Below are 12,712 nucleotides of genomic sequence, written 5' to 3' on the forward strand. Positions count from 1 at the left end.
ACATCTTACCTGGACATGGTTTCGTATTGCAGGTGTCTTTATCATCACTTTTTCCTGCGCAATCTTTACCTCCATGGGCCGGCGGTGGATAAATACAAGAACGTGTTCGAGTGCGTATCCCAGTACCGCAAGATTTAGAACAGGGCTGCCATGGATACCAAGGACCCCAATTTCCGTCAACTGGAAAAAAAAAAAAAAGTTTAAAATCTCGTAGGTGCAAATAAGATCTTCATTATTATACAGTGTAACCCGGATATAAGAGACCCAAAGAAAACCCCGGATATAAGATATTTTCTTTGATACCAAATTAGAGCCTGGGTTAATGTACATTGTAACCCGCATATAAGACCCCCGGATATAAGTGTAACCCGGATCTAGGAGAGCTGTAGGGACTGGAAAAATGAGTCTCTTATATCCGGGTTACACTGTAACTTGAACCTAAAATATCCGGAGAAAAGATCAAAATGTATGTATATGTTAATATATTGTTCTGTACTTGATTCCTTTCTAAACTAATTAACAGATCATTAAGGATTTTGGAAAACCGTTTATAAATGTAAGCGGCGTAAGATTGAGTTTTACGCAAAATGAAATGTGGATGTTTTTTTTTTGTTGTTTTTTTTTTTTTTTAGCTTTCACAAGCATAACGGAATTATAATACTTCCTTAACGGCTTGAAAACTACTTTCGAATTTCCAAGTTTCACGAAATAAACCTGTCAGCTGCCTTTTTTTTCTTTTTTTTTTTATTAAAATGACTGATTTGTTTTCGATATTGTGATATAATACTTTGAAATACTTTTAACGCTTTTGAGCTGTAGATTAAGAATTAATTTCTGGCTTTAGATTAAAGTTTATACCAAAATATATTTTTGTTCAAGCCAACCTGATGCACATTTTCTATACATTTATATATACTCGCAACAGTAATGTGTTGCGGAATCGCGATTTCCACGAATGTTAAAAAGAAAATCGTTACAGCATTCCTTCTCCGCTCCATTTGAAATCGCTTTCCATCTCACTCTCACAAGCAAGAAAGTCTTCACAGGAACATGTGAACTCAAAATATTTTCCAACCAATAAAAATTGTTTTTAAGCCTCCACCCCCAAAGTAACGCATACATGTAAAAATAGTAATCCGACACGAAGTTAGAAACTTCTATAAATAAAACGGATAAAAACTAGACCCAGTGCAAGACTTTACCAACCACAGCTGAGAGAAACCATGGACATCACTTAACAACACCCCTTTTTTGGCTGAGGAAGGCAAATCAAAAAAGGAAAAAAACAATGACAAACACCAGCTTCTTCCATTCGAGCACGTCTACACATTAACAAGGACAAGGTAACAAGGTAAACCCACGCACACCCATACACAATGCCACGCTGCCAAAAACTCACATACGTATATTAATTATATACGCATATTCACACAGTCCTATCGATATACTTATTTCTAAGCCTTGTGACTACAAACCCAACTTTCTTTAACCATGAACATTTATTAATTGAAAATTACTTCTATATTCTTAGCGCATGTATAAAGATATGTTATAAAATTTCGTTTTTCTCCATTTTCAGTTTCATGAATTTAGGTAATACTTGCTACATGGTGACCTTTCTATTATTTCAATGTTTCATTTTATTTCCATTTTCATATGCATGCATGTTTACGTTAAAACTTATATACCTAAATCCTATTTAATGTTGATGTGGTTCTTGGCACTATTCAAAGACGATATATGTTCATCTAAGATTGCTTCTATCAAAGCCAGAGGCAAAGACACAGATGCTTAAATGTTTATATATATATATATATATATATATATATATATATATATATATATATATATATTAGCCAATTCAAAAAATGTTTGAAACCGGTGCGCACAAAACGTCTCTTACAAAATAAAATTCGGTTGAACATTGAGGGGGTCATGTGTGACGGAAATTATTTGCAAGTACTCCGTAGAATAGATTTTTTTGTTTGTTTTGTTTTTATTTTAATAATAAAAAAAAGAATATAAATATTGATTCTGTTTTTTCTTTCGTAATTTCTTTATATTTATAAATACCTATCGATCTCGATATTTATCTAGCTATGCACACGTATATGGATGTATTCGATTCGATTTGTTTGACCTTTTCAAAGAACCCATGAAACGTATCCATACCTTTTTAAAAGGTTCTTCCTAGATAGTCATCTTCATATGTACGGATCCTTAATCATAAACTCGTGGTTCTCTCCGGAATGTGCTGCTGCCATTGCGCATAGAAATCACTTTTTCCATTGCTTCCAACGTAATAGATGTACTGAGACTAAAGCCGCTTTCAAAATTAACAGCAACCACTGTAACAAAGTAATAAAGAACGCAAGAGAGTAGTATGCTCAGTCCGTCAAGTCCAAAGTAGCTGAGCAGCGGCTTGGTTCCCACCAGTTTTGGCAAATAGCAAACAGAATCCTGAACAGAAGCGTGTGCTCTATCCCAACTCTTATAAATGGACCTGAGGTAATCTCGTCAGCATCAGACAAAGCCAAACTCTTTGCAAAGAACTTTGCAGCTAATTCTAACCTTTGCGACCAAGGCTGTCAACCTCCAATATTTCCTCCTGTATCAGAAAACATGCTATGTGATATACAAATATCTGTACGTAATGTTGGCAAGCTAATCAAAAACCTTGATTCCAGTAAAGCAACCAGCCCTAACGATATTCCAATTATAGTACTCAAAAGACTTCAACCAGAACTTGCGCCCATTCTTACAAAACTGTTTAAACGTTGTCTTAAGGAGAATTGCTTCCCGTCACCCTGGAAAATCTCATCAGTATGCTCCGTATTTAAGAATTCAGGTGATCACTCATCTCTCTCACAGTACAGGCCAATAAGTCTCCTGTGCGTCATGAGTAAGTTGCTGGAATCTGTTAAATAGAGAAGTAATCAACCATCTCAGCAAAAATAACCTTCTTAGTGACACGCAATATGGTTTCCGTTCTGCTGGATCTACAGCAGATGTGCTTACAGTTATATTTCATAGGATTAGCGAATCTTTCGACAGAGGCTACCTTTCTAGGGCAATTGCTCTTGACATATCAAAGGCCTTTGATAGAGTATGGCATAAAGGTTTACTTCACAAGATCTCCAGCTACGGTATAGCTGGAAATGTCTTCTCAATTATTAAATAATTTCTCTCTGATAGGTTCATAAGAGTAGTGGTTGATGGGCAGAAATCAGACGCTCTTAATATTAATGCTGGAGTCATTCGGGGGTCCATCCTGGGCCCAACTCTCTTCCTGATCTATATTAATGATCTTCCAAATCACATCCTTACATCATTCGTAGACATCTATGCTGATGGCACTACTATCTATGGTAGCATATCTAAGACCGTAAACGACCAAGTTCTCTCTGATTCTCTCTCCTCTGATCTTGAGCAAGTGGTACAATGGGGAAAGAGGTGGCTTGTTACTTTTAATGCATCTAAAACCAAGCTTTTATCTTTACATCATCAACGCTCTGATCCCTATCTGGCATCAATTGAAATGAATGGCTCTCGTCTTGGAGGCCTCATGTTTTGACAAGTTTCTGGGCTTGACCTTTATTCCTGATCTGAAATGGAACACATACATTAAATCTGTTGCCAAGGCCACTGGAAAAATGGTGGGATCCTTTTATCGATCCAGTAGATATCTCACTGCTGATGCAATTCTCTATCTATATAAGAGCCAGGTACGTCCAAGGATGGAGTACTGTTGCCACATCTGGGCAGAAACTGCTAGAAAGGACTTATTCTGCCTTGATAGAGTTCAAAATAGACTTCGTAGCCTTGTGGGGGATGTCCTTTTCTCTTCCATGCAACCTCTTTCTCACAGAAGAGATGTTGTGTGTTTGTCTCTGCTTTATCGTTATGTTCATGGCAAGTGCTCGGCTGAGCTCCATTCTATCGTCCCCCTCGCCAAACTCTCACAAGAAACACCCGTCTAGCAGAAAACACTATCAATAATTTTCCCCACTCTTTATCTGTGCCTAAACATAAATGTAGATTCCATGAACAAAGCTTCTTTCTTAGAACTGCACGCCTATGGAATTGTCGTTTTTCTGCTTTCCAGCTGACTACAATATGGTTGTTTTCAAGTCTAACGTAAACAAGTTTTTGATGAGCCGTTCCATATGAGTTAACAAATTTACCCAATCTCCATTACTAACTGTTACTATATTGTCCAATTTCTACTGTACACTCTTTAACCCATATCCTCGAGTGACCTCTTAGCCTTGATAAGTGGTTATGCCTATGTAAAAAAATTAAAATGAAATAAACTAATTGCATATATCTGCTGATACTCCCCCCTCTTATACACACTTGCACATTATATATATATATATATATATATATATATATATATATATATATATATATATATATATATATATATATATATATATATATATAGTGCAGAGTTTTGTTGAAAATTCAAAGACTCACGTTTTCTTTTTCATAACCTTCGTTTATTTCCTGGATTTTTCCATTACAGCTGTTTCATTGAGTGGCAATTTACAGGGTGTCCACAAATTCTGGCTACATTATGTAGACAGACTTTGTGAACACCCTATATATATATATATATATATATATATATATATATATATATACAGGGTGCCCACAAAGTCTGGCTACATAATGTAGCCAGACTTTGTGGACACCCTGTACATAATCAATATTTACTTTAAAAAATAGTTATTACTCGTGCGTTGTGAAAGGAAAACACCACAGGATAAAAAGGTCATAAGATCTTGGAATAATGGCCGTTCTTATTATGTCTATGAAAATAGCAATAAAAGAAAAAAATCTATATGATGTACGTACTCTATTGAAAATTATGATTCGTGAATACAACAGCTTTAAATGAAAACCAGAATAAAGAAATTGGCGAGTCATTATTTGCTAAATTACTTTTGTTCAGCTGGTGCTACCAGATCAGGCTGTCTGAAGATATTGGCTTCCTTAGGCGAAATGCACCTCACTTTGACGCTTTTTGTTTTTCTACTTCCTTTTGCAAAACTTAATTATGTTCTGCAAAATAAAATAAAAAATAAAAAAACAGGCCACCTTCTCACTCTTTTCCTTCTTCCCATTTCCCCTTTCTCTTTCTTCCCCTCTTTCCTGACTGACTTAAAATATACCAAACATTAATACTGTAAATCTTTCCTCTCCCATTGCAAAACTCATTCATGTTCTGCAGGACAGGAAACAAAACGATAAAATCCAATATAAAGCAACCAAGCCAAACACTACAAACTAGCGAGTGAATATACAAAAAGCTTTAAGAATAAAAATCTTTTACAAAATAACTGGATTCGGCATTAAATAACCTGAAAAGGGGTTGATATGCCGTAAAACAAAACAACCAAACCAAACTTTTGTTCAACCCCTCTTCTTTGGTCTTGGATATGACCTTGAATGGTGGCCTTGTAGAGGTATAGGATACTCCCAGGCCTAAGTAACGTTCTAGCACGGTAGAGAGAGCCCACCTTATTTGCAGCAGTCTTGGCATTATATCCGTTTCAACTCATGTTCCCGATCCTGGATATGACCTTAAACTATATCCAGTGGTGAGGCCCCAGCTTGCGGGCTTTGGGAGGTGTGGAGCCACCCTTTAATTGCCATTCCTCCCAGGTCCACTCTGAACTGGAGTGGTAATACCTGTTAGGGTCCCAACTATGAGTTAAATAGAAATCGACTTGAAAGCAACAAATATATTCTATTAAAAAAATTTTCTTCAACATCTTTGGATTCGGCATTAAATAACCTGAAAAGGGTTGATATGCCGTAAAACAAAAACAACCAACCAACCCTTTTTCTCTTTCACTCTCTCTACTGTCTGACTCTTTCTCTCTCATACACATCATCATCATCATCATCGGTTTAACGTCCGATTTAGACGCTGGCATGTGTTGAGCGACTTTTCGAAATTGATTTCCAAATGAACATTTATGTGGTCAAACCTTCATGCCTCTTTTGCTCAGTTCTCATCAAATTCCCTGATGTTTCATCGACCTTCTAACCCAACCGTTTTACTTCTACTAACCCAAAATATCTTATCCATTTTTAAGTACATTTTGTAATATTGAACACTACGATATTGATTTGTCACCTGAAGCAACTGCATTTAAAAGTATCGACTGAAATCCAATTCTTGTAAACCAACCTTTAAAGAAATATATTTTAAACAGTTTCTTACAACCAACTCGGTATCATCTATATATTAATATCGTAGTACCTTTAATGTACGTACATGTGTACGTACGTATGTGTGTCAGGGTTTTTTTTTAAATTTTTTTACATAGGCATAACCACTTATCAAAGCCCAGAGGCCACTCGAGGATAAGAGTTCAAAGCAGAAAAACGGAAGACAATTCCATAGGCGTGCAGTTCTAAGAAAGAAGTTTTGTTCATGGAATCTACGTTTAGGTTTAGGCACAGATAAAGAGTGGGGGGAATTATTGAGTGTTTTCAGCTAAACGAGTATTTCTTGTGAGAGTTTGGCGAGGGGGAACCATAGATTGAAGCTCAGACGAGCACCTACTGTGGAAATAACGATAAAGCAGAGACAAACTCGCAACATCTCTTCTGTGAGAAAGAGGTTGCAGAGAAGAGATTACGAAGTCTATTTTGAACTCTATCAAAGCAGGACAAGTCCTTTCTAGCAGCTCCTGCCCAGATGTGGCAACAGTACTCCATCCTTGGACGTACCTGGCTCTTATATAGATAGAGAATTGCATCAGCAGTGAGATATCTGCTGGATCGATAGAAGAATCCCGCCATTTTTCCAGTGGCCTTGGCAACAGATTTGATGTATGTGTTCCATTTAAGATCAGGAGTAAAGGTCAAGCCAGAAGCTTGTCAAAACATGAGGCCTCCCCAAGACGAGGGCTATTCATTTCAATTGATGCCAGATGGAGATTAGAACGTTCATGATGTAAAGATAGAAGCTTAGATTATAAATTATTCGACCGGGAATCCTATTTATTAAAAAAGGGAGATAGAAGGTGATAACATGCTACGAACATCAAATTAGTATATAGATATGCTAATATAATGTTCGTAGTATGTTATCACTTCATATCCTTTTTCTAATAAATAGGATCTCCCAATCACCGGAGACGCAATATACATATAAAAATATATATTTATTAATAAAATAAAAAATGATGTCGCTTTTGGGCTGTATGGAAACTAAAATATACCTTCGGCTTCTGGCTAGGATCGAAGGGTAGTATCTGTTCTGTCTAAAGATGGTATAATAATATTGTGGGGATTCCGTTCGTCCAAGGCGCCCATACAATGGAAATGTGTCACAGACTCTTATAAGGATATTGGAGATAAACTGTAATGACCAGATATATCCTGACACTACATAAACCAGATTACTTAGATAAATAGTTTGACAGTTTTAACAAAAGGGCTACAATAATATCGCGGGTTCTCCATTGCTGCTGAACGTCCACAAAAAATACCCAGCAGCATTATATTACATATGAAAGATGCCTCTTTTTAATTTCCACAGGTCCAGCTAGTCTATATAAATAAAATAGTAGATGCATGTATGTCTGTTTGTGTGTAAATATTTAACCGATAAACCTTTAAGCTATTGGTCACGTAACACTGAAATTAACAGAAAATATTAATCATACATCAAGGGTGGTTTATAATGAAGAAAATCTTTGTTTGGATGGATGAAGATCACGTACAAACATATGTCAGCAAGTTTAAATGCAAACTTCTCATTTCAACTTGACGGCATATTTTCACTTATTTCTGCGCATACCCAAATTCAATTCATTTCAAGTTTTTTAATATTAACTCTTTCTTGCTTATCTCTCGATAGCTACATCGATAGGAGACGCGGCTGGAGTGCTAAATGTTTTTGCTTCGATTCTAGCTAATGGCAGTCAAGTTTTGAAATCGGTATTATATATTAGGTACAATATAATATTCAATAGAGGATTGGCTCTGTAATAATAAATATGAAATCTGCAGGAATTAAAATATATTTAAGCGTAGTTCACAACCCAGCAAAGCTAGGTGCCCTTCACTCGAATAATAATAATAATAATAATAATAATAATAATGTCTACTTTAAACTCAGAAACTTCTTTGCATCGAGACTAAACATGCAGATATGCTAATATTTACTGTCATTCCAGGTCACGTTTTATTTCACGTTTTTATTTATCTGTCTGTTTATTAGAAAGTAGTGGATGATCACTCTACTTCCCTGAAGCTGTGACAAGAAATGAATAATAGTTAAGAATGTCTGTGCGTTTTTACTTCCTGTTTACTGTCCATTTAGCTAGATAATTAGACATGGTCAAGCGGACAAGAAAGCCATCTATATATATAAAAGCGAAAATGTGTGTATGTATGTTTGTGCGTATGTATGTATGTTTGTGTGTCTGCTAAAAACTTTCGACAGACACAACAAAAATTCACAAACTTGGTCTCATATGAAAGCCCCCCTTCCAGACGACAAATATCGAAAAATTGGCCCAAAGTGACCATCAGAAGTGCGTCAACTGATCGATTTTCTGCAGGGGGGGGTCCCAAAAAGTGACATTTTAATGTTAAACATTACATATTTTTAAATCGATGTATAACTGCCCCAAAAAATACGGCCGCCAACTCTTCTACATAAAGTATACACGCGGCCGTTTATTTTGGGCCAACTTGTATTTAAAACCCGCTGAGTCATGTCACGTGATCTTGACGTCAGCAACCTCTAATGGCGGTCTGAATTTACAATTTAAAAATGTTGTTATCGGTAAAAAAAAAAATTAAAGCTAAACTATGAACTTCTACGCTATGGCAACGCTACCAAAGTTATTACCACATTCAAAATAGGTAGATACGATAGTTAAACGAAAAATAACAAGCGAAACATGTGAAGTAAAAAAAAAAAAAATACGCTTACAAAAAATATTAACGAACGAAGTTTTTAAAAATAAAAACAGCCAGACGCCATCTTCCAGTCTTTAGAGTAAGGAAGACGAAGTGAGAGAGAGAGAGAGAGAGAGAGAGAGAGAGAGAGACGCAAACAGAGAGACAGAGAGAGAGTCGCAAACAGAGAGACAGAGAGAGAGTCGCAAACAGAGAGAGATGTCTAGACAGAAAACGAGAAAAACGTTAACTTTTTCACCCCGAAATCGACAGGGGGGAAGGTCAACAACGCATGCGTCAGATGACGTCATGACCTGATTTACTTTAAATAGTTGATAAACCGAATAAAATTTATATACGCCGCTTTAGCGCAGGTAGTTAAGGCCTTGGTTCATTATCTAAATGTTTTGGGTTCGAATCGTGGTGTGAGATGTCTTTTTTTTTTTTTTCGATTTTTTAAATTTAAATATTGAACCCTGTATTATTTAAGCCATTTTTCACGTAACGTTCGTTCGTTTTTCTGTTTTAATCGTTCGTGTTTTACTCCCCCCCCCGCTTAATTAAAACGTTGTTTTCTTTTCTTACTTCGCTTATAACAATGCTTACATCGTCATCGTCGTAACGCTCGACGACTTTCAAACATCTTTCACTTCTGACTGGCCGATTTTATTTTCAAACTTCGCCTCAGGGGTTCGGCTTCGATATTACGCCCCACCCCCGGCTTCTTTTTTATTTAACACCACACACCCCTACAAACACCCGGGCAACGCCGGGTACCCCTCGCTAGTTCTTAATACGCGGCAAGGATGAGGGCTTTTATCTGAGAGAAAGATATTTATTAATCAGAAGGGACCATATCTTGCTTCTCACTCTCATCTGTGAAACAGTAAACTGTAAATCAAAACGAATATAGAATCTTGACTTTAACCGAAATGTTTACAAAGGTATCTGCGAGAGGGAGCTGGGTAGATTTTTTTTTTTTCGTTTTTGGCCGTCTGCAATAGGACACCTAATGCTAAGGTACTTCTGCTACTAACAAGCACTTTTATTCTTCAGATATGTCAATTTAGTTCATGTGTTTACAGAAAGACAATTTTTTTTTTCAAACTAGAGCGTGCGTGACAAACGGGCGAAACTTCTCCCAAAAATACCATGAGTACATCTAAAAAAATTATGCTATTGTTTTTTTGTGATTAAACGATTCCAATATTTTTTTCTCGATTCCGTACTAAATTCCTGATTCCGATATAATTAGCGATTCCAATTCTTTATAAATTTATAAATATTTAACTATAGTTATTTTGTTTTTGTGGGTTTTTTTTTGATTACCATAAAAACACGTGTTAAATACGCAGACGTAAAAAAGGATTTGTGGTGGATGATCTATCGATTTTTGTTTTATTTGTGGTTTAAAATCAATAAGTATTTATTATTTTATCATTACCACTCTCACATCACCAGTTTACACTTGAAAAAAAAATCAAATAAAACAAACAATTAAGAAAATCGTTTTGGCATCGGAAAAGAGGTACACATTTTTACAATTCCGATACAGATTTTCCTAAATGTTCAGATTTTTCCAATTCCCGATTCAGATTAATCATCGCAACACTATTTTTTCAACTGAGTCATCTCTTCTGTTTCATCTCCAGTTAGACCAGACTGCACACTGACATGAGCATTCTCATGACAGTTTTCTAAGCCTTACTACTTCCGTGCTGGAAGAGGATGCTTTTGCTTATCATGCGATCACTAAAAGATCGCTGCACAGGACGAACGGGTTAATTCTATCCATTTTATTTTTAACAGAACCACAATTTCCTAGATGTATTGCTTTCATCATGGCTGAAGAAGTATCCCCCTTCACATCTGGAATATCAGATGGAGGTTAAGAGGTGCTACACTTTGTCCAAGAATGATCTAGAACTGCGCAAAGCAGAGGCGTTTAGCCCCCCCCCCCCAGGTATTGTACATACTCGCATATCGGAATAGAAACAGCACCTAGTATTCTCAAATTGTTTCCCATCTGACATTGGCCAGGTTCAGCGTTGCTTAACCGGTGATCTCACAAGAACTGGTGTTTCAATGTAATTGTGCCGTAGATTTCTTATCAAAATCAAATTTGTCAGGGGGATAAAAGTGAACGAGATGCATGGATTGTCAGTTGAATGACGAAACATGTTATGCGTGGAATAATAAGTTTAATTACTTGTGGAGATGGTGTATGGCAAGTATTTTACATGGGATTTGTAAGATGATTATGTTGTAATCTACAGAAAAGCAGTCGCGTGTTAATATTACAGGGGCGGAGAGGTTTCGGAAAAAGCCTTTGTTTGTGGAAATTCTGCCTGACCCTAAGTAGAATAGAAAATTATTTTCAATTGTGATGGACGAGTTTTTGTCTGAAATTTTGAGTTTTAATAATTCGTGTTTAGACTATTGCCCTTATCTTGGATGTTATTCTCACAACGTTTTGGTCGATGTAACCTCCGACCTTCTTCACGTGCATTTTGTCGAATGGAGAAAAGCATTCTGTTGAACACGAGAATCTTTCTGTCGAACTCGGGAATCTGCACAGAATTTCGAACGGAACTCATTATTTAATATATGGTGAGTAGCAAGTTGTCGTTCCGTCAGCCATAACCAGGTAGAAGTCCTAAGTAATTAGCAATTGCATTTTTTTAGTGTCGCGCTTACTAAGAATTGAACATTCAACCTCCAGAAGAGTGTAACTTACGATTAAATTTGAGTGTGATTTTTTTGTATAAGATATTTTCTTTCAGTCACGGATACGTACTAGGTACTTTAAATAAGTTTTCAGACTTTTTTTGTACAGGCATTTAAAATTGTCGTAGACTCTTGAAAATTCAGTATGTTATTGTTATGCATCTTATGACCAATTTTTACGATTTCAGGTTCAAATGAACAACTACAGCAGGAATTGGAATACACCCTAATACAGCCTGATTGTCACAGCTGGTGAATTTCAAAAATGTAATCTGGACGTGAGAACACTTTAGAAGAACAAAATGCAATAAAATCTTATTTTAAACTTGTTAAAAATGCCACAGAAACGTATAGAATGATTCAGACTGCTTTTGGACCATCTTGCATTAATCGAACATCAGTTTTTGAGTGGCATAAGAGATTCAAGGAAGACAGGGAGTCTGTGAGGGATTATGAGAGGTGTGGGAGAAATAAGGAAATCAGAATACAAAAGTTGATTGGTTAAAGAATTTCGCGGATAAGGATCGTCGTGTGTCCATCGAGACAATAAGTGCACAGTTTGATGTCAGTGTGGGAACTGTGCATACAATTATTCGCGAGGAACTGAAGGTGTGGAAGATTTGTGCAAGTGCACCAGTCTACAATTCCATCCTTGTCACAAACTATTTGAACAATATGGGCATCAACAGTTCCTCACCATTCTTATAGTTCATACCTTGTTCCCTGAGAATTTTGGTTATTCCCTAAGCTCAAGGAAAACCTTAGACTATCGTTATGAGACAATTGAGATGTAATAGCCCGTGACGAGGGTCATTGACACGCTCACACAAGAGGACTTCCATGGGGCCTTCCAGAAGTTGTTGGAATGGTATAACAAGTGCATTGCAGCCAGAGGAGATTACTTTGAAGGGAACTAGAGTTTCATGTGTGTATTATAAATAAGTGTCTACACGAAAAAAGTTTGGAAACTCATTTAAGGCACCGCGATTTATTTTTGCTCCACCATAGGGGGAATTCTGAACAAGTGCCAGAAGTTTTCCAAAAATGAATTTCT

General features: G+C 36.5%; 1 protein-coding gene across 1 annotated transcript in view; it reads right to left on the reverse strand.

Annotated features, from left to right (window-relative positions):
• LOC145277986 (properdin-like) overlaps window positions 1–12,712 on the reverse strand; it is a 171,394-nt gene that overhangs the window by 39,921 nt on the left and 118,761 nt on the right. Inside the window, exon 5 of the mRNA XM_080130126.1 lies at window positions 10–180. Coding sequence (XP_079986252.1) covers window positions 10–180 — 171 coding nt within the window. The remainder of the gene's footprint in view (window positions 1–9; window positions 181–12,712) is intronic.

The sequence above is a fragment of the Euprymna scolopes genome, chromosome 6, assembly GCF_053919585.1.
Source record: "Euprymna scolopes isolate OS-2025 chromosome 6, ASM5391958v1, whole genome shotgun sequence".
NCBI classification, from domain to species: Eukaryota; Metazoa; Mollusca; class Cephalopoda; order Sepiida; family Sepiolidae; genus Euprymna; species Euprymna scolopes.